The sequence below is a fragment of the Haliaeetus leucocephalus genome, unplaced genomic scaffold (assembly GCF_000737465.1).
Source record: "Haliaeetus leucocephalus isolate CR32 unplaced genomic scaffold, Haliaeetus_leucocephalus-4.0 Scaffold932, whole genome shotgun sequence".
Classification (NCBI taxonomy): Eukaryota; Metazoa; Chordata; class Aves; order Accipitriformes; family Accipitridae; genus Haliaeetus; species Haliaeetus leucocephalus.
In genome coordinates, this window is record NW_010973368.1 from 12,818,811 (window position 1) to 12,843,270 (window position 24,460).

Genomic DNA, 24,460 nt, shown 5'->3' on the forward strand with positions numbered 1-24,460 from the left:
CCTCCAGCACCAGGACCTGGTGAGAGCTGGCAGCAGCTGGAGCAAACCTCAGCATTTTCCATCCTTTCTACCCACAAGTCAGGAGTGGCCTCTTTGTTCAATCTTTATTTACTTAAAATGTTTTAAACTGATTCTCTCAGCTGGATACTTACCTGTTTTTTCAAAGATGGCATACACTGGTCATTAAAAGGCTGATTTATAAAACTCTTCATTATTCACGAATAGGTGTATCTCAGTGGTTACTTTCTGCTGGAGGAGGAAGCAAGAACAGTGTTCTTAAGAATGACCACATTCTTGTCTTGTTTCTTTGGAAAAAGAAAATTGTTAGTAACTGTTTTGATATAATTTTAATCACATTGAACTATAATAGCATGAAGAATGCAATTCAAATCACTAAGACCAGCCACTGACCAGTCATTTTTCAGTTGGATTTACAATTTTTCCCATGAAGAGAATGCTCTGAGTATATTGATCAACAATCAACAGCAAAAATGGACGGTTGAATTTAACAACAGGAGGAACAGAATGTGGAAGAAAATCTGTGCCAGTGACTGCTGCAGCCTCTGTGCCATTCTCGTGGATCTTCAGCAGGGCCTTGTGAGCAGCCTACAATGAAATAGAGCAAGAATTAACGTATCTGGAGTATGAGGTGTGAAATGATTAAAATTAGCACTAGGTTAATTCAGCTACTGCCTTTCATAAAAATGGCTGGTAGGCCAGGAACCAGAAATAAGGCCACTATAGCCCATGGTGGTTTTTTTAGCAATGTTGTCTCAATAAGCAAGTATTCTCACATTTAGAGTTCCTCAACACAAGTATATCCAACACAGACCTTAGGGACTGCACACCTTGTGGAATTAGTTGAAAGTAGAATATTCAAGCAAATTCACAAGGAATGACAATTTCAGAGGGAAAGGAAGTTGGGCTCCAGAACTGCTCTGTATGTTTCCCTAACAGCATGTGCGTTATAGTTTAGCCAGTAGAAATTCAACCTTGATACCAATTTCTTTTAAAAAATTATTGTTCGGCAATTTTAATCTTTTTTTTTACTAGCCCCAAAATGTTAGAACATTGTAATTGCTGCTTTCAGAATGGCTGTAAGAATGCTAATCTTTCTCTTCACTTTATGTTTCTCTTCACTTTATGTTTCTCTTCACGTTATTTTCAGAAACGGGATGTTTTCCTCAAGTCTGGTCCATCTTACATGATTAGCACTCATCAGGGCATTCAATGGCAGCAGAAGTTTTAAAATCCTTTAAAATTATAGAATGCACATATTAGAAAAAAGGCCACTGTTCTGCTAAATATGCTGATGCCAGGCATCCCCAGTACAGATATCCGTGGGCGCTCCTTTCACGTGCAGAAACTGGACTGTGTTTAGTTTCTGGGACAAATGCTATACCCCACCCAACCTTTGCCTGTCAGTCCAAAGACGGTACCCTTATCTCCAGATCTTGGAGAAGTTTGAGAAAGTCTGAACTTACTTTACCAGCTAAATGTTCTAGCTCAGAGTATCAGCCAGGCCTAGCAATAAGTAAAATTTCACTACTTAGCTTAGGGCAAGACAATTGGGTGTTGAATCCATAGACCATTGCTTCTGCTGACAAACTTACTTTTGAAACCTTCACATCAAGCCTCCCTGTGATTCCAGACAGATCAGCCCGGTCAGAAAACACATCAGTTACACCCAGATTCATGAACATCTTCTTTAAGTCATAGGTGCCTGAAATTGATAGTTTTGGAATATACACTTCTATTCTCCTGTTAATTCAAAAGAAAATTATGGTAGTTATTGCAATCAAAGCATGCCTTGGACTGAAGACTCCCAACTTGCTGGTGGTTCTTCTGTGCTAACATGTTAGTCTTTTAATCTGAAAAAGATGGCAGCAAAAAGAAGATGGGAAGATGATGATCTGGAGAATGGGAAAGGAGAACGACATCAGCTGCGTTTTCTTGTATGATTCTGCAACACAGTCACTTGATGGTAGAGCAAGAAGCGGTGGTGCCAGCATTTTTAGGACTAAGTTTACATTCTCCTTCTAGTCTTGCAGGTTTTTCTTTTGGAATTCACATCCCCCATTCCTTCTGAGGGATCTGATTGCTATGTCGCAGTATTACCACTCTTAACACATTGTGCTTGAGACAAGGGCAATGGAAACACTTAACATGAACTAGAAAATGGGGGGGGGGAGGAGGAATTAAATTACCCAGCTCACAGATCTCTTCCCTCATCACAAGGCAATGCTGATTGTAACTTTTGCTGAAAGTATCAAATCATTAAATCATTTGGTTTGTCCCTTTATACCTATTCCATTGCTTAAATCTCCAATCAACAGCAAAGGCTAGTAACTGTAAAACCTGATCATAGCATTCAGACTGGATTCTGACTACCCTGAATCATCAAATCAGAACTCCATATTTACCGTCTTTCAAGTGATTTTTCCCATTTAGACAAAGTGTCTTTTGTCAGGGCATCTTCCAACTGTTTCATTTTTCCTTCATTGGGCAGAATAAACAGTGCTGCAACATCTCCCTTGTAAGGAATCTGCACCACCTTGCAAGACAGCTTCTGGTCAGAGTATGTTTTATAAAATCCATCTCGAGTCATCATCTTCACTTCAACTGAGGTCTTTGCATTCACATGGAAATAATCATTGCGAGTCCCCTTGATACTGAAAGGATTTTCCCAGTAGGCTTAAAAACAGAAGAGAAAGAATGCAATCAAATGCTTACTTCAAGGAGGATATATTAATATAGCCCAGACTAATGTACACCAGATAAACCCATATCTGAAGATTTACACTCATACTTGAAGATCAAATGTATTCCAAGTTTATTAAAGATCTTGTTCCTTGTCATCTTTGCTGTACTGTGTCCAGTAACAACTAAATATCCCAGGTTAAATTTCTTATGGACTTAGAAAGGTGTCATACAAGTCAGATAAATTAAATGAAGTAACTTCATCATATTACCTTACATTATATTTGAAGAAAATGAAAGCTGACCAGGATCTAACAAGTTACTTTCTGGTTTCAGAACATTGCTTGTAAAGCAAGTTCCACAGCAGATGTCTGCCTTTTAAAAGGTAGCATGTTAAGCTCCTTCCATGCTTTTTCATATGTTCTTCATCTTGTAACACTAAGGATAAGCTTACATGCAAGAGCAACCCGAACTTTTGGGCCTGATCATAACTGCATTACAGTAAATGGAATAGGGCTTCAAGAGCTTTAATCTTCAAAATGGTTTTCTCTTGATGTTTATTCAACTGATTTTTCTATGGTATTTTGTTTTGTATTAAATCAGGTCATTCACTGAACAAATACAAATACAAATGGCACACCTTGCCATTCTGTAAGTATGTTCTCTTTTTTTAATATTAAATAGAAATAAGATAAAATTGAAAAATAAATAATGGAATGTAAACTCCACCGTAAAAATTGAAAAATAAATAATGGAATGTAAACTCCACCGTACTCTGGTTACTTTATAAGTTTGAACTTTCCTTCCTGCCCCCCCTAGTAAAAAAAAGTATACTCTGGTATCATAAAGAAATGCCTCAGACTAGGGCACGTGAGGCTAGGATACCCAAATTTAATGAAGTACTTGAAATAAAATCTGTTTTGCTGAAAGATCATCTATTTCCAAACATGCTTTTCTGGGTGGTAATTTTCATGTATGTCCTGCATGCTGCTACAAATGGAAATAACATCTAAGAGGAAGTTAATCATTGCCAAAGCAGTGCATTCACAAGTACCTCTTGGGATATGTATAATGTGATGACAAGCTGTAGAACATTTAGGCTCCAACTCCAGAGACACCTATCCATTTAATAGGCATGGACTGTAAGTAAATTAAAGTGTTTGGCAATTTTTGTTAATCTGCATCTTTGGAATTTATTTTTCTACTTCATACAACTTGTGAAAACATTGTAATTTTTTAAATAATTAGATAAAGTCTGACAGAAAAATTTACAAAAGCATAAATCTGTTGTGCTCTGGCAATTCCCTAAAACTTGAAGATTGCAAATAAATGAATTTTTATGCTTAGGAGCCTAAACATGTGCTAGAAAAATTTAGATATGGAAGAGCTTTCAAAGCATGAGAACTTTCAATGTCCCTTATCATAATAGCCTAATCTTAATACTGGCCTTTCTTCTAAAAATAATTCAGAAATAATCTGGGGTATTCGTTTCAGTACAGGTTAAAGTGAGGTAACTGCAGTAAGTAACACCTATGTAACTTACCTTTGAAATAAATGTAGTTAACAATTACCATTAGAGTGTTTGGATCAAGGTCTTTAAGTATTTGGTTTATATTCCCATGGGTTTTGTTCTTTACATGATCGTTGATCTCTTTTTTAGCTTCAGTGGAATTCTGGAAGTTAGTAGAAACAATTTTTCCTTTGTACAGTTTTTTTATGTCCTTCAGAAATGTTTTCAGTGGCTTCAGCTGTTTGTCCATGAACAGGGCATTCCCCATGCTCAGTTGCACCTGGCTGCCAGGGCGGTTCAGCAAGAGGAGGAGATGATGAAAGCCGTCGTGTATCTCCTCCTCCCGGGTGTTGGTGAGATTAAAGGCCAGTGCTTCCAGTACTTGAGCCTGGCTGGTGGCTCTGGAGCCCAGGGCCAGGAGGGCAAAGGCGGTGGAGATGCTGACTGGGGAAAAGAAAACGTTCTTGCCAGGTTCTTGGGTGGTTGCTTGCCTGTAAAACCGGAAGGCAAAATCTGTGTTGCTGGGGACTATCTGTTGGCAGGACCCAAGAGGATCTCCCTCATACAGATGCTTCTCCTGGGGGTCAGTTGCCCTGGGCTCGTCATTGTGGTGGTCACTCTGGGTCAGGCTGTGGACATTGAGGTGAAGCATGGCCACCAGCAAGCACAGCAGGAGGGTGGCCTTCATCATCCTTCACAGCTACTGTGTGGACAAAGAACAAAATGGTCTTGTGTGCTGGAGGTCAGCTGTGTCAACATCTTACCTTTTATTTCTATCTGCTACTACCTTTAACAGTTACCTGGTAATCGCTGTTATCTCCTGACATGCTCCTTTACTATGGAAATATTTTTTTAAATCCTTGTGCTTCTGAGTTTATCTGTAATTCCTATCCATTGCTGCCTACTTCAGTTCTGCTTTACTCCAGCTACAGAAGTCCCTTCTTACTGGAGAAAAACATGTGAGTATTAAAGAAAAAAAAAGAGTCAGAGGGAGAGAACAAGTGAAAAGGTGCTGGGTTTGGGTTTTTTTTTTGTCTCTGTGTAAATCCATTTTATGGTGAGGCAGCACATCAGGAGCGGCTCTTAATTCTTTTATGTTTATCTCCAAGAACTCTCAGTATTATTAAGCTATTAGTGATTGAAAGAGGCTTACGTCAAATGACAGTGCTATGTCAACGGAAAACAATACAAGATTGCAGCACTCAGAGTGGTATTCTTTCTCTCATTCCTGACTCATTTTAATATACAAAGTGACTAATAACAAGAGAGCTGGTAAAAATCTTCTGCTTCAATACCTGATTAGATCAGAATATGTTGCTTTATTTTAAACAGGCACTCATGCAACACATGTCTTCCAGATGGATTCCTCTCTGTGTGTACCTCTCCCATCCTGGTCATGGGAGGGTGAGGTCGGTGGTGTGGGCTTGGCCCCTCCTGTCTTTCCAAACTTTGTATCAGCAGGAAAGCCTCCTTTCCTAAGGAAAATAGCCCCGTGGCCAGAGTAGTGCTCAGCAAAGAGACTAGATCATGGCATCTTGGCCATTTCTGATAACTGTGGCAATTTTTTGTGTTTGTTTATTGCTTTCTCTTTAACAGGTTAGACCAAGAACATGTTGAGATGATTTGTAGCATCTCTGATGTTTAACCTGTCAGAAAACAGAGCTATTCAAATTAAAAATTGTACTAATGACTAGAAGAGCAACTCCAAATAGCCTTCACCTAATGTCCTACTTGAAGCAGAACAGCTTCAAGGAAGAAGATCACAGGAGTTACCTGCTCACTCCCCAGCCAATGGCAAAGGTACTCAGAGACATGGGCCCAGCAGAGCAGATAAGACGTTTATTGGGATTTCCCCCACCTTGTGTCAGCACTCTGACCACTAAGATTTGACTGAAAAGCAGCCAGTTTGTCCCTCCACGGCTTTGCTCTGTGACATCTGAGTAAATCAGGACTTACAGGGTAGGTTGGCATAGCAAAATCAATTTGTGAATTCTGTCTGGACCGTGTTGGTGTAAGACAGCTCATTCATCTTCGTTTCGGTTATGTGGTTGTAAGCTTTAGGGAACATTAGTAATGATAAAAAATAAGATTGACAGATGGGAAGTTAGAATACTTCCCCCTAGTTAATGAAACAGATTGCTTCTATAAGTGAAAGAGCTATTGGGGATAAACATTCAGAGCAGAGTTATACTCTGTGGAGCTGCTATAATGTATCACCACAATTTGCTATTCAATATTTCTTGAAATTAAGTTCTGCTATCATTTGAATGTTTAGAAATGAGGTTTCACCCTTGAAAGCAGATGTGCTTCATGACTCACTAGCTAAATGCCATACAGTTGCATCAAAATCATTAAGGTAAAGATAACTGGGTACTTACATTACATTCAGAAGGGTCTTGCTCTTGTATGGGTTGTACTGTTTCTTGCTGCTTTACTCATACTGCTGTTTTCCTCTGTTAAACATTACATGGTTTCAAATACATATTACCTAGAAGGACAAAGCTGAATGCTGATGAAGCTAGTTTTCTTGGACATCGTATGCATGTGTCCACATCACTCCAAACAGAGCAAAGACCACGGCGCCCAGCTGGTCAGTAGAGTGGAGTGTTACATCCCAAAGGGTATGCAACTCCCAAGCAAATATTTATTGGAAATATTTCTGTGCCAAGGTCAGCTGCTTTGCCCTATACACTACCTGAGATGGAGATATCTGGTCATCTGGAGGCACACAAATTTGCCCAGCACTAAGCTCTGAAGGCCATGGTCAGGGTAAGGGAGCTGCAGGGAGCACCTGTGAGCACCAGCCTACAGGACTCCACTTAAGTGTCAACATCTCATCTTTTATTTCTACACAGGAGAGACCCCACTGGTCACTGTTAAGAAGACAATGAGTCCTCTTGGCCTCAGTAATGAAAAGGGTACCTCATTCATTCAGGTAAGAATGGTGAATTTTAGCTGTATATTGAATGGTAATCTTTCAGACACAGTGTCTCCTCACAACCTAATAATACTTTCTATCTCTGTTAAGGACCACCTAATATATCAAGATCTGAAAGGTACTTAACGTAGACTTTAGCACTTGAAAAAGCTGTATAAAATATGTGTGCCATCACTGCGAGTGCCCAAACATGATACTGAACAAATGCAACTGTTGTAACATATATAAACAGTAAACCAAGGCACCGTTCCAAATCTCCCAAAGAATAGCAAATAAGAGAAGAGAGTAACCCAGTCACAGCTAGGTTCCTTGCACAGTATCTACAGCCTCGGCTTTTTTTTTTCTTTTTCTTTTTTTCCAGAATATAGCTGAACTCTGCATGCTCATTTTAGATATAGCCAAAGTTTGCTGTTAAGTACTTTGGGTTTGAATTTGTATTTTTTCTTACTAGAGTACCAGTTGCTGCTGTCCCCTGGAGCCCTTGTGTAGGTCAGGTGAGGGTTCATGGAGCAGACTGTTCTCTTTTGCTAGCCACAAAACCGCTGCATTTGAATTAAGTGGCTGTATAAGCTAGAATGCTTGATTGCATAAATGCAGTCTTTCAGGAAACAGGAGTGAAATGCTCACAGTGTTCCAAGACAGTCAGGCCTTTGGCTGTTCTGTGCTGCTCCTTTAGTCATACAGCTGAGCAGTATTAAGAATTTATGCTCCTGTTAAACACTACATGGATCAAACCAAAATTATCTGAGGATGCAGATAAATGCTGATGAAACTATTTTCCATCCACATGTAGCCATGCAGAGAAGGTAGAAGTCAGTGATCACAGGGCCAGATGGCTTTAATCTTTGCTGGCCCCAAACATGCATAATTGCCATAGGCAAATGCACTTTGGAGAGAAGAGGTCCATGGCCATGAGCAGATGTTCTATGAGATCTACCTTCCTAGCTTATGGCTAGCTAACGACACAAGTGCTAAAACATCTCCTGAGGTCTGTTGTGGCCTGCCTTGGGGCTTTAGTTTCCTGACCATGCAGCTTGGACACCTGCTACAACATGCTAAACCAAGCTAACTTTCTGTTCTATGAAAAGCAGAGCAGAAGGGGTAAGTAACATGCCACCCCTTTTTTTCTCCCTCAAAATGAACTTGGCATCAGTTCAGAAACAGTCCCACACTCAGAGGCTTTCTTTGAGCCTTGGTTTAGTCACATCAGAAGTGGAAGCCTGGGCAGTAAAGTCCACTGTGCAGTTGCACAGCCAGCTGAAGAGCAAGGCAGCAGGAGAGAGACTCAGTTCTGTAAAGAAGAGTTGTATGCAAGGGTTGGGGATAATTCTGGATTCCCTGCATGACTGAGGCAAACCAAAGCATGCCTCAGTACAGTGAGAAAACTGGCAGAGAAACAAATGCAAACGTTTTCACTGTTCAGACATTCATCTGTATTATTCTCTTGTTGAAAGTCAATATAGATTGACTTTGAAACTCTTTCAAAATCTGTCTCTGCTTCAATTATCAGTGTTTTCATGAGGTGGTGGCTTGAAGAGGAGGTCCTTTGTCCTACCAGGGAGGTCAGCAGAGGTTCTGTAAGCAACAGCTGGTCCACCACAGGGCCTGCTTCTGGAGAGAGTAATCTGCAAAATGTGCCTACACTGCCACTTTGATTTACACCTAAGTTCATTCCTGACCATGTGACTGTACTCATGGTATTTTACTCCAAGTGTCTCTGGTATGAGCTGCCTAGCTGCTTTCATCAGCAAATGTTCTGCAAGCTTTACAACCTCAGGCAGCCCCAGCCATGCCCTGCTGAATGCAATGCCCACCCTTAGCATCATTCCACAAACATTTTCTGAGGCTGTTACATAACTCACCTGTTATTTTGGGCACTCTGAAAGAAAAGCAAAGCAAAACAAAAAATGGCAATGTCTCAAGGCAGCAGAATGTCAGCCTTGGCCAAGGGAAGACTTGGACCAAGTGCTTGCAGAGCAGACACAGCCACCCCGCTCCAGAATATCTATAACATCCACATTATATATCACATATCTGGTATAGACATGAACCACTCCGTATCAGCTGGCCCAAGGCTGTCTTCATGTCCTTTCCACAACAACAGTATAGGCATTGCCAAAATTCACCATTGCTTACCCCAGCACCAAACTCTTAACTGAAAGGATGCAGTCATTCTGAGGTAGCCAGAGCGGGGCTCTGGGGCAGTCAGTGTTAGGTTGAAGAACCTACCCAGAGTATGTCTGGAAGACATACATGACTGCAGTCAGATTTTCCCATGAATTTCTATTCTTACAACAGGACTAAAAGTCTGCCTGCTCCCAGTCTTCAAGTCAGCAGGGAAGAAGGATGCATGGAAGGTAAGCCACACTCAGCCTGCTGGTGGTTCGCATAAGAATCTTCCCTGCATATCTTTTTTCCAAAAATATTTGTCTTAGTTCTCTTATCCCGTTTGACAGGTCCTGCATGCTCATTTATACTGTAGATTAACGAGACCAGTAAGTCAGGAGCTTGTTACTCTAATGAGTCTAATAATAATTTGCATAATTTGAGAGGTAAACATATCCATTTCAAACAATGACCGTGGAAGTTACAGATGATTAATGGTATTGTCAAATTATTCAGAAGGAACGTAGATCTATGATTCTTATTGAATCTAGATAGAACTGGGATTCACATGACAGTCAAGCATAACACAGCTGGAGTTCAGTTCCTGGCTGCCATTAAAATAATGACTTAAGGATCACAAATTTTGTTTTTCATAGTTTTAAAATTTATTCAAGATTTTCTTTTGTTTTCTTTTAATAGTTACCTATGTAAAAAGCACTCCCAACTAGAGAATCGCAGGGAGAAACACAACTCAGAGATGTGCAAAATGGTTGTTTCCATTTTCATATTGCAAAGCCTTGAAGATAACACTTCAGCTCTAAAACCTCAGTAAAGAAAGGATATGATCCCATTTTATTTCATTCATTAAACTCTCAAAAGTTTCCTGTCCATGTACAGTATTTATTGATTCAGAGAAATATACTCGAATGGCTGGAAGCAGATTTTCTAAATCCATGTTTATGAACCAAACAAAAAATGTCTTAATAATCATCTGTACTTTATGCTTGCATTTGGCAGATGGTTGAAAGAAATGTTAAGGTGCTTGGTATTTGCTGGCCAAGTCATGTTTTTACCCAGGAGCCCTGCTGCGACTTAAAGAGTGTAATTTTAAGACTCCAACTTTGAAAACTCTAGTTATGCTAGTGGAAATTATGTCCATGGAAAAGTCTTACTGGTCCTAAGTAGCTGTTATATAACTTTTTTTTTTTTTTTGAGTAGTAATGATTGGCTTAAAAGCGACTTTCTAAAAGCAGTGGCTTAAAATCTTACGTTAGACATGCAAACACAGGTTCTGGATGCACTAAAATGTCTCTCACTGGCTTGTTTCTTTTTTCTCTTTAGCATATTTGCTAAAGAAAAACAATTTTGCTCTTAGCTCTAATATAAACACAGTTCATGTGCAAGGTTGTTCTGATCTGGTGTATTGTGTTTGTATTTTCATGGGAGGCAACTGTGTTGATTTTTTTGTTGGGGGTTTTTTGTGTGGTTTTTTTGCGTGACCAAACTTATCTCCAGCAGCTGTTAAGTAATGCACGTTTGACAAAGTTCTTTATATTTTTTTAGGCTATGATGGAATCCTTGAAATCCACCCTCTTTCTTTGTCCGTTCATTATAAATTTCACTCTAGGCCCTTCATCCACTCCTTATTTCTTGCTCTTCAGCTACTAAAAGGTTTTTTTGTTCTGCAGCTTGTCACTTTTTCAGTCTCTTTCAGTGCCTGCACCAGCAGTGTTGTTTTTCAGCCTCATCTCATTTAGGCAGTTTTGACTATGGCATTTTCTAAAGTTCGTTTGAGGCAAAACATTTACCATATGCATCAAAATAGTGCATGATTATGTCAGACTTCAAAAGCGTGAATGCCTCTTTGATGTGTCCTTAAATGCTTATTATTTTGCTCTACACAGCTGTAGTCAGAAGCAGAGTCCTCCGTAAGCGCATGCGAAGGGAGAGGGGCATTGTGGACCACACCTGAACGTAAGCGACAGGCTGGCCACCGTGATGCCATAGGTAGCACACAAGAAAAACTCTGATCCTTAGGAAGCCATTGAGCACATGTCCAGTGCAATATGCCTCTTAAGCACAGCTCACTGCTTAGTAATTCCTCTTTTAAAAGAAACTATATGCAGGGTGTCTTCCCAAGAGTCTAACTAGGGTGACTGTCGTATCACACCTGTCCTATTTATTTTTGTTGAAGAAAACTCTAGCTTCATGTTTTCGCTTGGTTAGGGCTGTAAGAATTGGTGAATTTCTGTGAACACTTACACAGTGGCTGTTCAATGAGCCTTGCCTAAAAAAGTAATAAGGTTTAATTAGCCCAGCCTAATCTGACAGTTTGCTGCTGGCACACTATCTGTTAGTACAGCTGGCTAGTGATGCATGTATGCATATGAAACAAAGATCACTCCTTGCAAGTTTTCTTTGCTTTTCAAATATTGTGTGGTTGAATTCTTGCAATTTCAAGTTGTCTTCTCATACAAACTTTGCTTCCCCCTGTCCAATTTAAAAACAGGTCTCAGTTAATAAGATTAACACCTTCCTCATTTTGAGTTTTGATAGAGGCTGTTTTCAAGCTAAACATTGGCAATGCCTATACAAAATTCATATTCTAGTTGTCTGGGTATGTCAAAAGGTTGGATCACCCAAGAAACCACAATCCATGTGGCCAAGCCCCTAAACCTGTAATATCTCCAATATGTACTATTGTGTCAGAGTGCAAAAACCCTGAGTACAGCACAGAGCTAGGCTCCTCAAGGCAGCATTAGGCCTGCACAGAGATAGGTAGTCACAGGTTTAAGTTTACACCATCTTCATTTATAATTTAAAAATGAGACCTTTTCTTTTGTTCACATGTTGATGTTCATAGTACAAGTGCAAGATCAGGAAATTGCCTTACATGGATTTCCAAACCCCAAACTCTAAGCCAAGGTTTCCTCATTTTTTGCTACAGACAGTTTAACCTACAGTCGCAATGATGACAGCTGAATAGTTAGAGGACAAGAAGTAAATTTATATTCAGCAGCCCTGGCTAGTGCAGCCTCCCTGTGCTTCTCAGCAAAATTAAGCAGGGCTTTGTGAACATCCTGCAAAGAAAGTGGGCAAATTTCATAGGTACAGGGCTTGGACAGCAGAATTGTGAAGGGAACTCCTGATGCAGTGACTCCCTGGAGCGACTGCATCTGAGGAAACCCAGCCCAGGGGCTGGGAAGAGACCTAGTGGAGAGCAAAGAACTGGAAATGCCAGAAAGAGACTGAAGTAGAAAAGAGAGCGAGAGGTGTGCTGTGCTCCTCTAAGAAAACACATGCATCAACTGAGTGATAAAATCTTGTTCAAATTCTGTCAAGTTGTGTTGTCCAATGGTTTCTTGCAGCAACCTTATAATCAATCAATATGGCAGAGAAATATTAAAACTTGGGGATCATAATCAAACATTAAAACATTAGATTTCAGAAACTGTCCCTCTGTACAACATATTTTACTTTTAAAGAAAACATAGTCAAGAAGCATGCCAGTGTGATTTCCCCACAGGTCATCTAGTCCACCCCTCTGCTCAAAACATGCCTACTTAGATCAGCTTCCTCAGGGACATGCCTCCGAGGACAGGGATTTCACGCCACCTCTGAGCAACCTTTTCCAGTATTTAACCACCGCATGGTAAAAATATGTTCCTAATTAGAATTTTCTACATTCAAACCGTTCATTGATCTTCTCTTCAGTTTCTGCCAGCTTCAGCACCATGCATCTCTTTGTCATTGTCTAGAGACTCCTGGGCTGTCATTTACAGACAGGGCATTGCATTTACTCAGCTAGACCTTGCTTAGCAGTAGTTGAAAGAAAACTTCCATGGACCTCCTGCTCCTCTGTCTCTGTCAGGTGAGGTCTTTGTGGAGCCAGCTCCACATGGATCCTTTGACCCCTTCCCCCCAGCAGAGCATTGCAAAGGCAATGAAAAGGCTCAAAGGAGAGAATAAAGTATTCTTGCCACCTTCCTCTGCCATAACCTGCTTGTAAAGCCTAAATGTGAAGTCAGTATTTCTGGTGGCTACCTTGAAGTGAGCCAGGTTTCAACTACATTGCTGCTTTCCAGGAGATGTTTAAGTAATTTAAACAGCTCTCAAGCTGTACTATTCACTGGGGTGACCAGTTAGCATGTGGGATACTTAATCACACAGTGGACTTGTTTGCTGGCTGTCATCTACAAGACAGTGAGGAATAGAATTGACCTCTGAGTAAGAAACCATCATGAAAATTACCGATCTCTCCATAGAATGCCATCGATATTTGTTACAGAGGTTAATCTTATGCTAGTTCAGATCTATGACTCAACTCAAAGACCAGCATGCAAACAATGAGAAAAAAGGGTTTTAATTAATGTCTTTGAAGTAGTTCCTAAAGAAAGACTGGAACACCCATTAAATCCACAGAGTGCCAAAAATAATTCCTCATTTTTGCCCACAGAAATGAGATACAAGTCTTAGGTCTCAGTGGTTAGTTCAGTGTTGCCAAACTCCACGAATACTGAAGTGTTTAGAGAGGCTGTTTTCCCCTTAAACTTCTCTTGACCTTTCATCATCTTCCCCCACCCAACTTCCACCTCCATCCAAAGCACACATGTCACATCCAACTGGAGCACTTTGGAAAGAAAACAGCTGTGTTTCTTGGGGGATCATGGGAAGAACATTTTGGGGATCAATGTCAGTAAAAAAGAACCTAGGTAAACATAGTCTTTAATGTCAAAAAATGGAAACATAGGACATATCAGATGTCTCTTATTACCTCTGAACTTATTTGCTCTTTTAATTTTGCTGTGCTGAATTAAATGAAGATGTATATCTGTGATGCTTTTGTACAGCAACACAACTACAGAAAGGGTTTTTTTTTTAAAGAAGCAGGAGTTAAAACTGCATGTGTGTTTACCCCAACTGTGTTTTTGTCCTCCTGTTTTTCTTGATTCCTTTTCAGTGCAGAAAGTGAATTATTTCTTTAAGGAGCCTGTTATGCTATCCAAAAACTGGCCAAAAAGTGAGTCACTTCAGATTGGAATAACTCTGAGTTCCGTTTATGATTCATAGGACTTTATTGAATGGGTTGGATGTAAATGGGTCTAAACTAAACACTGGGTTTAACTCCACTGTACCAGATCTACAAAATCAAAAAGAGAGAGCTAACCATCACCTCATTGAGCTTGCCAGGGAGCATTCTTTGAGCAGATACCAAGGTGGCAATTGCTGCCAGTTAGAACAGATATAAATACGTCTCAGAGGAGAAATTCTATTTGCTGCAGTGCTCTAAAACTGCTACCCAGCTTGGTGCAGGGAGACTCCCACGTACTTCCAAAATAAGGAAGGAGGAGCAAGAAGCTATCGTGTCACATCAGCTGCCAGCTCCTACACATGAGCTTACTGTGGAGAAAGAAGTTCAGGAAGCCTGCCCCAAAGACTCAAGGATATGCAAAAACTAAAGTTAAAAGCTTAAAACCAAAACCTTATATATGCCATACAGTACATAAATAAAAGACAATGCAAATGAAAGTGTCACATAAAAATGACACAGGACTGGAAAGTTAACAGAAGGGCAGAATCTTTATTCTGTGTTTCCAAGTTTTAAAGCTTTAAGGAGCTTATGTGGCCGGCATCTGAGGGCCAAACCCCAGCCAACCTTTGGACTTCAAGCAATGGAGAAGCAACAGTGCAGTTGCACTTGTACGGGTTTGAGCCTGTGCCCTGCGACTAAACAACATCTAACTGATGAAGGTGAAAAGGTCAGTGTTAAAACTTCTCCCCTACAATCATTTCCTTTGATTCTCTTTCTACTGGCATCACTTTCTGGCTTATTTGTGCCAAATGCTTTAACATCTGCTAATTAAGTTCCAGTCAAGCCTTAAAAAGACTCGAAATCTATGTTGCATGGTGGCCTGCCCAGACAGATGAGCTAATTAGCCCCAGCATACTGCCAGGTTGCTCTTGCTTCCCTGCTGCCCTGTCTCATGGCAGCTGCAAGAGGGACCTCAGCTTGTGCCTCTGCCTCTCACAGCACAATGTAGACATCTTGGCCACCTTGGCAGTTCCCCTCTCCCTCCCACTTGCTCCCTATGGACTTCAATCTTTTTTCAGGGAAGAGCAGTGCTCTTCAAGACATGACATGTTTCTTCACAGAACCTCTAAGAACATTTCTGTTTTCTCACCTTTTCGAACAGCAGCTATTTTTCCAGTCCTTGCTTTGCAGACAGGTGATTCCCTTTATCACCACTGTCAAGCCCACCCTTTTACACAGGTGAAATAAGAATTTGTACCATAAGTTACACAGGTAACAAGGGCTCTAATGTAAGTATTATCTCATGTTCACACCACTTGCAAGATGCCCCCTTAGCCAAGGTGTCCTCTTCTGCTCTTTGTTCTATTGGTTGCACTCCACACAGCATAAGGTAACTGGATAAGAAGGTAAAAATCATCTTCCAAGGGAGGTTGCTTCCTTTTTCTCTTTCTTCAATGCCGGTATCTAGTGGTTTAGATGTTTCTAAAGGTATTGTGATAAAAGGCTGAGATGTATTTTTCAATTAACTCATAACACTTGCAGGTCCTCTTAAACTGGAGAAATCTCATAAGAAGTGTCAAAGTCAGCTACCCAGAGAGAATGGGAGATATGAAGAATGGGATGGAAAGCCAACAGCCTCATCTAGAGCATGCTTTGGTTATGGAGCCATCCATTTCTGATGGAATATGTAAAACTACTTCTTTCCCAGCCCTTTTCCCCAGACTGAAATGGTTTATGACTGAAATCGTTTCTGACTTATGAAATTGTTTCTGGTTTATGGCAATCTTAGATTTCTGGATGTTGAAGCATGTGGCTATTCCTGGAAAGGTGAAGTAGGAAGAGCTAGTAAGATGTTCTGATAGCTCTGTAACTTCAACCTCTGAGGCCATAATCTGGAAGCAGTTTTGAGAAACCAGACTGGTCCTCAGGAAAAGCATCCTGTGAATCTTTATCCGGAAGAAAGCTGCAGCCAAAGCCTGGAACCATGTAAACTTCAGCATGCACAGGAGGGAAGTTTCAAACAAGAAAAGTAAAGGAGTAAAAGGCAACAGTACTTCTAGTGATTGATTTCCCTGTGTGCATCAACATCCAATTATCATGATACTGTACTGTCTTCATATATATTTTCCTAATAGGAAAGAAATATCATGTTATATGTAAGACAAAAATGAACAAACTATGTTGTGTCTGAAGAAGAGAAATACAACTCTTTGCCAAGCCTTTGCAGGAGTCAAATAACCACGGACCTTCCATTCTTCCCTGCAGATATTTTTTCTCCTGGCCAAATGACAGAGCACAAGCCAGGAATCTAATGTATAGCAGGATTACTAAGTTAACATTATGGCTCTCCATTAAAAAGGCTTGGAAATGCTTGTGTGAAATGCACTCATTTGTTTTGGTCTGGCTTTTGCAGTCTCTTAGCAGCCAGTGGTACAATTAAATACACTCCATTCCAGAAAACATTTTCTAGATCCATTACAACAATGAAACTGTTGATGCCTTCAGATGCCCCTTTCTGAGCCCCAACCATACCTCACATAGGTGATTATGCTGCTGGTAACTCCATCTGACATATGCCAGAGGTACGCATGTGGTATTTGGGGTTGCCAAGGCTCTGTGAAGGCTGCAGGAGAGCACTGCCTTCAGCAATACATCTCTCACAAGGGCTTCCTGAGTCTAGGCATTAGTGTGATTAGCAGATGATGGACACTGGCTGTATGGATCTTGGCCACAGCACCTTCATAGCTGCCAAGTTCTTGGTGGCAATAGAAGCCAGGTTTTCAGCCCTGAATAATCACCGAGTTCTTCTAGAGCTGAGAAAGTCACATAGTATTGCCCAGGAATATCTGTTAATTACTAATTGTGTGACAATTGCTAGACTCTGAATACATAATGAAATACATGGCACCTGATCTTGAGAAATCAGACACCCCCAAGTGATAGGTCTGTGACATGAATGGCACTATTTTCCTGCAGGGCTAACTATTTTCCCATTAAGATAGTGAAGTGGGTGTGCTGATCAATGATGAGCACCAGGAAAAGCATGCTGTTATTAAGGGGAGACTCTTACCCCACCATCCCTGAAGTATCATGGGGTCAATCCCCACCAGAACTTTTTATACCTTGCTAGAATTTTTCTTTGTCATTATGTCCTGAGTGACATGCAAAAAGAACTATATCGTACAGTACAAGAACATAATAGGTTATTCAGTAACAAAACAATGCTAACAAGATGTGACTATTTAGTTGTTATATATTAGAAAACAATTTAAAAGGTGATTACTTTGCAAAGGCCCTAAATTATAGTATGATTAATGATATCTCCTGTTTGATGAGGATACACTGACATCAGAACTATGTGCCTCAGCTTTGTCAGGGATTTTTGTTATTGAGCAGTCTGTGCCTTCTACCATTGTCAAAATATGGGTTCTTATTTGTGCTTACATTTAACAGAGCATTAGTAGGTCTTTCCAGCAGAATATGCAATTTGCTTTTCACCCTATGACCTTTAAGGCTGTTGCTTACGTTATATGCCTTTAGTTTCTTCCTAGCAGATGCAGCACAACACTGGGAACAATGACAGACCTGCGCATTGGCGCTAACCACTGGCTGTTTGAAATACGTTATTTTCTTTGACTTACTTCAAGCATATTATTTCCCTCTCTGCCCCTACACCCATATACACTTCGCATCTTTTTGCTTGTTCCTTCTTTTGCGATCTGTAACACTATTCAAAATTGCTGCTAGTTTTCTTACAATGTCTTTTGATCTTCACATAGTTTGTACGTAAGGGTTAAATCTCTCTCCACCATGGATAATCCTGGTTTCTGAGCTCCTTATTTATGCTTTTAGACTTTGTTTCACTTCTTTAGATATTTCCTTCCCGGTTATGACAACGAATACACAGTTTACTGTTATTCCCACAACGCGTATTTTCCTTTTCTCATTACTTCAGAAAGCTAGCTGCTCAGTGTGTGTTGTTCCGAAGCTTCTGCTGTGCTGGCAATTCTTCTTCTATGGCTGTTAACTTAAAACAGCCTTTACAGAAGACTACTTTCAGCCATACCATCACAGATTTCTTTTAGGGTCCACTTAGGCAGTGCTGAGGCTGCAGCTCCTGCGCGCGCATAGTCGCATGCACTCCCATATCAGATTTGTGCGGAGGATTCAGTGCAGGCTGGGTTAGAAGATGTCCTTTGCATTTTGTCCCTCAGGTGGTTCATCAGGCCAGCTCCATCCTCCAGCAGCGCCACTGCATTGAAGTGGTGCACCACAGTACTTGCACACAGCAGCAGAAACTCTTGACTAGCTAGGAGGAAAATCCTTCCTCTGTTGCACTGAGGCTTCTTGGTCACAAAATTCACAGTCAGCAAGCAAACCAAGAAACAAAAATCCAGGAAAGAAGAAGCAAAAAACGCAGCAGATTGAAAGAAGAAACACTGTCCTGAATAAACCATGGCTGCGCTGGATTTGTGACAACCTTAAGGCTCAGCTTTGGGGGGATTGTGCAATCCGTCTGTACCCTTTATTTAGAGCATAAATTTGCTGTCTGCTGCACATTTCCATCGAGAGGCATTCCCTGATTTTAGTCAAAATAGAAAGAAAACCAAGGCAAGATGCATGTAAGGGGTCCCTACTTCCATTTGAAGGTGATTGCCTACCAATATGATATTTCTGGGTTATGTAGTTCTTAATTCAGCTTGATTTTTCTCCACCCACTTTCAAATGAGTTGAGCAACAAGGTTGCCCCTCAAAGTGAGATCTGATTGGCAAAATATCATTTAGATATTTTTTCCTACTAACAAATAGAGACTATTGATCTGAGGTCCGTGAGGAACAACAAACATAAAGTCTCTTGGTATTTGCCTATGGAGTCATTTGTCATTGCAAAGCTGGACTTTGGCATACTGTCCTGAATTAGCCCTGAGATTTGCCAAGAACTTTTAAATGATCTTCTGTAGAATCAGTTTATCTGTATTGCACCAAGACTAAGTCCTTTTATGCTTAGAGGTATGAAGCCAACTGTTTGTTACTAAATATTGAACAGACTAAATACAATTATGAGTAAGAAACTTTTGTCAATGGTTTACATGATTTTCAGGAGGGCTTTGAGAGTGAATGTCAAGTGTTACATAGCTAGCAGATAGACATGGGAAGGTTATTCCTTATATTCCCTACTTGTATACTTACAGCTACAATTTGCTAATATTGATAGCATTAATTTAATGTCAAAGAAAATAAAGATCCCCAAACCAATCAAGACAATTATATTTTAGAATATTCACCATAATTTTTGGGTTATATTTTTCACAGACATTTTAAGAGGCTTTTTACATTTTTTTCTACTGGTTTGAAATACTCTATAGAAAGAGATTTAATGAATCTGTAATTTAAGTACTTTCATTGGCTTTCTGTATTTTAATAAGCCATGCTAAGGATGTTGGTTTAAAAAATTAAAGAAAAAATGATAAAATAATTTATATATTTACTGATTTGTGTTTCTTTCCTTTCATAACCGCACAACTATCTAGTGTAGCTGGTATGTGAAAATCCTACCAATTGAGTCAGTATAAAACACACAATAGCAATAAGTTAGACTTGAGAAACCTTAAGTGAAAAGGTACAAATGTCAATTCACAATATGTTTTTACTCTGTAACAGTAATCCACTGTTAACATTTAGAAAGGTGACTTCTCAAATATCACCTGCATTTTGCATGTGTGTCTATGATAGTTTAAAGCAGGTTAACAGTCCCTAGGAAAGCTCTGCTGTTCCTGCTGAGGAAACATAAACTCTCTGGAGTTATAATTTTTCATTCCTCCTCTTTTCTACCACAGTCTAAAAAATCTAGCTGAAAAGTGTGGTAGCGAAGGTGGCATCAGTAGGAGAAAAGAGAAATGACAGTGACAACAAATCCATAAAAAGGAAACTGGTGCTTTGTCACAGACTGCTCCACCACACTTATCTCAGGGCATTGGCAATAATAGCTATATTAGCAAGATAAAACAAAGTCTTAAAACAAAGTCTTTTTGCTGGTATGTCTTCCTTCCTTAGTAGAATAAACATTATTTGTAAATCAAAAACAACCTTCTTGTCTCCATGAGAAGGGCTTCCACTGGGGAGGAGAGGGAGGCAAGCTAAACCACCTGCACTCATCAACCCTTTACATCGGTGTGTCCTCCAGTGTCCTGGTCACTGATCCTGCGGCTTCACACCATACTTGGTTAAAAACCAAAGAAATTAATGGAAATTCACTTCGATAGTAAGGGAATCTGCATTTAAGACTAGTCATCAAAGGTTAGTGGATTAAACAGGCAGGACTTATACCTCGCACCTCCTTTTCCCTGCTTCCCTTCTCCCGCTCTCCTGTACACACACTGTGAGTGTACAGCAATAGCTACATCATCCAGAGACTTTGAACCATCTCAAATACCCCATGAGAGCATGTCAGGAAGGGCTTGTTACAAAACTGGTGAAAAGTGACTTGTCTTTCATTAACACTACCAGCTATACCTGGCTGTAGACTGGAGGAAATACCAGTCACTTTTGGACAAGGAAAAACAGTTTCTGTGTTTTCAGGGGTTAATAATGTATATAAGGATAATGGCTGAAAGATGAGCACTAGTACAATGTGGTATGCACACACAAATATTTTGCTGGATCATGGGAATTTAGCCAGCAATGTGCTTAAGTGCATGTCCTCTGGTCAATCAGTCATTTTTCAGAGGGTTTACAATTTTCCCTATGAAGAGGATGGTGCGGGTGTATTTATCCAGAATCACCAGGAGAAAGGGCCTGTTGAATCTGACTCGAGGCGGGTGAGGAAAATCGCCAGATCTCCAGGTAACCTCCTTCACTGTGGCCCCCGCTGCTTCAGTGCCATTCTCATGAACATTCAGCACGGCTTTGTGGATCACCTGCAAGGACACACAGCAAAACAGCCTCCAGCTGACAACCCAGCAAGACTAGAGCAGCCTGTCACCCTCCTTGCTCTTGCCAAAGGGAGCCCTGTCTGGGGCGAGACCCGGCAGCACCAGCCTCTGGGAAGGTCATCACCAGCCGCTCCCCCTCCCACTGCAGTGCAATCAGCCATCAGCCCACTCCTGCTACCCTCCTTCACTGCGTGTGCAGAGAGTAACCCTCAAACAGCAGACAGCCAAAGAGCACTCAAGATGACTGATCGCAAGAAACTCTAGAAGCAAAGGAACCTGGTAATTTAGCCTAGACTTAGTTTTGCCTTTGGCAGCTTCATGTATTATTGTGAATTTACCCTATCATCTAGCTGAAAAAAATAACTTTTTGAGGGCACTAGAAGGGCAGGAATAACAGCCTTTTGCCCTCTGTAGGCAGAATTAGAGGAAATTTTACCAAAGCTAATGTGCTACCTTTAGATAATTTTGTTTAGTAGCCAAAAGAACATTTAATTATACGTATGTCTTCTTCCTTCTCGAACCACGTATGTATAACCCCTTGTAAGCATGTGTGGCTTCAGGTTTAGGAAAGATAGGGCTTGCTTTGTTTCCAGGCTGGCAGCTGTTGATGATTGAGTGATGCTTCAGAGAGACTGGGATAAGCTTTTCATGGGATATTAATGTCAGGTTCCTGGGAACAAAGAAATCCTGTGGTCGCTGTGTTTCACGTGCTGACTTACTTTTGAAACCATCAGTCCAGGCTCCTCAGTAATCCCTGACAGATCAGCTTGTTCAGTGAATAGATCAACCATACCCACTTGTTTGACTATCCTTTTCACATCATAGGTACCAGAAATAGAAAATTTTGGAATGTGCAGATGTATTTTTCTGTAACAACACAAATACAGACAAACTGTCATCTAGGTAACACTCCTCAATGGCTTCAGTATAGTGACACTTCACATTTATTTCTCTAAATGTTAAAAGTCTGCTCTCAGGGTTCAGATAGCACTTCTGACCAGGTTAGCTATCTAACGTGGAGGGTTGGAGCAGAATGAGCTCGTTATCCTCTGCCTCCACAGTATGGTTCAAGGAGTGGGGTGGAAGACACAACCATACCAACTCTGTGGCAAACAGAGCTACTACTGCCAGGTAGCAGGTGTTTTTCAAAAGATCATAGCTAGCTGTCCTAAGGCTGTTCAAATATACAACAGGGCTTGGGCCACGACAGAAATAGCTGCAGTAATCGTGAATTAATAAAATTTCCACTTTTACATACAATGCCCTCAACACCCTAACACCCAATAGTTACTCCATTGTAGTTTCACAATGCCCATATGAAACAGGGGTCTGGTAACTTCATCATGGTGCTAAGCAACATGTGATAGAGCCAGGAACTTAACCCAAGATGCATCCCATGTTCAATGCCCTATTTGTTCATTACTCACAGCTCTTTTTCATTTTCCAACTAAGAAAAGGAAAGTCCTGCACAGAGAGGGACCATTAAGTGAATAGAGTTCAGTAAAATAACCTGGCCTTTAATGTTTTGTCTTGGTAAGATGAACACTACTAATCTATAATGTTGGTCATCTCTTACCTTAGCAAAAACAGTTACCTGTCTTGGAGGAACTTTTCCCATTTAGATACAGTCCTTTTCAAGAGAGCATCTTCCACCTGCTTCATCTTCCCTTCGTCGGGCAAAACAAATAATGCTGCAGCTTTTCCATTGTAAGGTATCTGAACCAGCCAACAGGACAGCTCTTCATCAAAGTAATTTCTGTAGTAACCCTTTCGATACATCATGTCAACCTTTATAGATGTTTTCTGGTCCACAAAAAAATCCTCCTGTTTTGTATATGAAGTACTGAAGGGTTTCTCCCAATGGGCTTATGACAAAAAGAAAATAATTCAGTGGAATACAAAGAGGAATGGACATGGTGAATAAAACAGGATTTAGTCCCACAGCCTTCCTTTGATTAGAGCAAATATCTTTTTCAGGGTACTGCATTCTCAGGTGTTACAGCATTGCAGCTCTTTTTTTTATTATTATTATTCTTTCAGGTGCTTAAAGACAACTACAGGCAGATAATACTGAAAACACCATCTTTCACTAAAGCATGAGTCTATAATCACATTAAAGAATTTACCAAACTCAACAAAGATATTTGTTAAAAAAAACCCCAGTCTTTCACTTAACCAGGTGCGGACATATTTATACCGACGACAAGTATACATGGTTTTATAGCAACATTTTCCAGATACTGAACATGGTTTCCTCCATTTAAAATATTTAAACTACAGTTTCTTTCTCTTAAGTTTTCATTCCCTGTAGTAAGCACTAAGCATCTAAGTTACAACCTTCACACACTTTGATATTTCTTACCTTTAAAGAAGACATAGTTAACAAGAACCATTGCAGTGAGAGGATCAAGATTTTCCACTAGTTTAACAATTTTCCCATTTGTCTTTTCCTCAATGTAACTGTTGATCTGATTCTCAGCACCAGAGGAGTTGTTAAAGTCAGTAGAAAAGACTTCAGATTCGTAAAAGCTTTTGACATCATCCAAGAACTTCTGTAGTGGTTTTAGCGTCTCTTCTATAAAAAGGGCATTGCCCAGGCTCAGCTGGAGCTCACTGTCTGAACGGTTCAGCATGTGGAGGAGTTGGCAAAAGCCTTCATGTATTTCCTGCTCCTGAGTCTTTTTCAGGTTAAAGGCAAGCCCTTCCAGAATCTGCGTCAGTGTCGCTGACTTGGCACCAAGTGCCAGCATTGCAAAGGAAGCAGAGATGCTTATGGGTGAAAAGAAAATATTTTGATCTGTTGCTTCAGATGCGACCAGCTTGTAAAATGAAAATGCAAAGTCAGCATTGCTGGGAACGAGTTTGACAAAGGTTTTGTTAACTGGATAAACTCCTTCCCCATGAGAACTGCGTCCTGGGTAATATGTCCCTTTAGGATCATCCTGCTTATTGCGGTAGCGAGGATGCTGATGACACTGGGCAACAGTATGCAAACCAGCCAGCAATAAACACAAGGAGAAGGTGGGGTTCATTTTCCTTTTAACTGTTTCTGGAAAAGAGATAGACATACAAAACATGGCATGGAAATTAATCTCTTCATGCTGTGTGCTCCAGCCAAGTAAAATGAGGATCTCAGAACACACCGGTTTTCCAAAATCCCACGCTTCATATTTCACACTCCTGATGCATGCCAGTGATTCCCAGAAAAAATATGCCTCCTGATACACTATTTGTATAACCAA

The 24,460-nt window shown here is 40.4% G+C and overlaps 2 protein-coding genes across 2 annotated transcripts; both read right to left on the reverse strand.

Annotated features, from left to right (window-relative positions):
* Positions 1–414: 414 nt before the first annotated feature.
* On the reverse strand, positions 415–4,901 carry LOC104841890 (alpha-1-antitrypsin-like). The gene is made up of 4 exons (XM_010583886.1): positions 4,244–4,901; positions 2,424–2,694; positions 1,614–1,761; positions 415–606 (listed from the first exon to the last, which is right to left on the reverse strand). The coding sequence occupies exons 1-4, from the start codon at positions 4,899–4,901 to the stop codon at positions 415–417; spliced, it is 1,269 nt and encodes a 422-aa protein (XP_010582188.1).
* A 16,087-nt stretch (positions 4,902–20,988) lies between these two features.
* Positions 20,989–24,260, reverse strand: LOC104841891 (alpha-1-antitrypsin-like). Its single transcript, XM_010583887.1, has 4 exons — positions 23,581–24,260; positions 22,813–23,083; positions 21,938–22,085; positions 20,989–21,203 (listed from the first exon to the last, which is right to left on the reverse strand). The coding sequence occupies exons 1-4, from the start codon at positions 24,248–24,250 to the stop codon at positions 20,997–20,999; spliced, it is 1,296 nt and encodes a 431-aa protein (XP_010582189.1). The 5' UTR covers positions 24,251–24,260; the 3' UTR covers positions 20,989–20,996.
* Between the last annotated feature and the right edge of the window lie 200 nt (positions 24,261–24,460).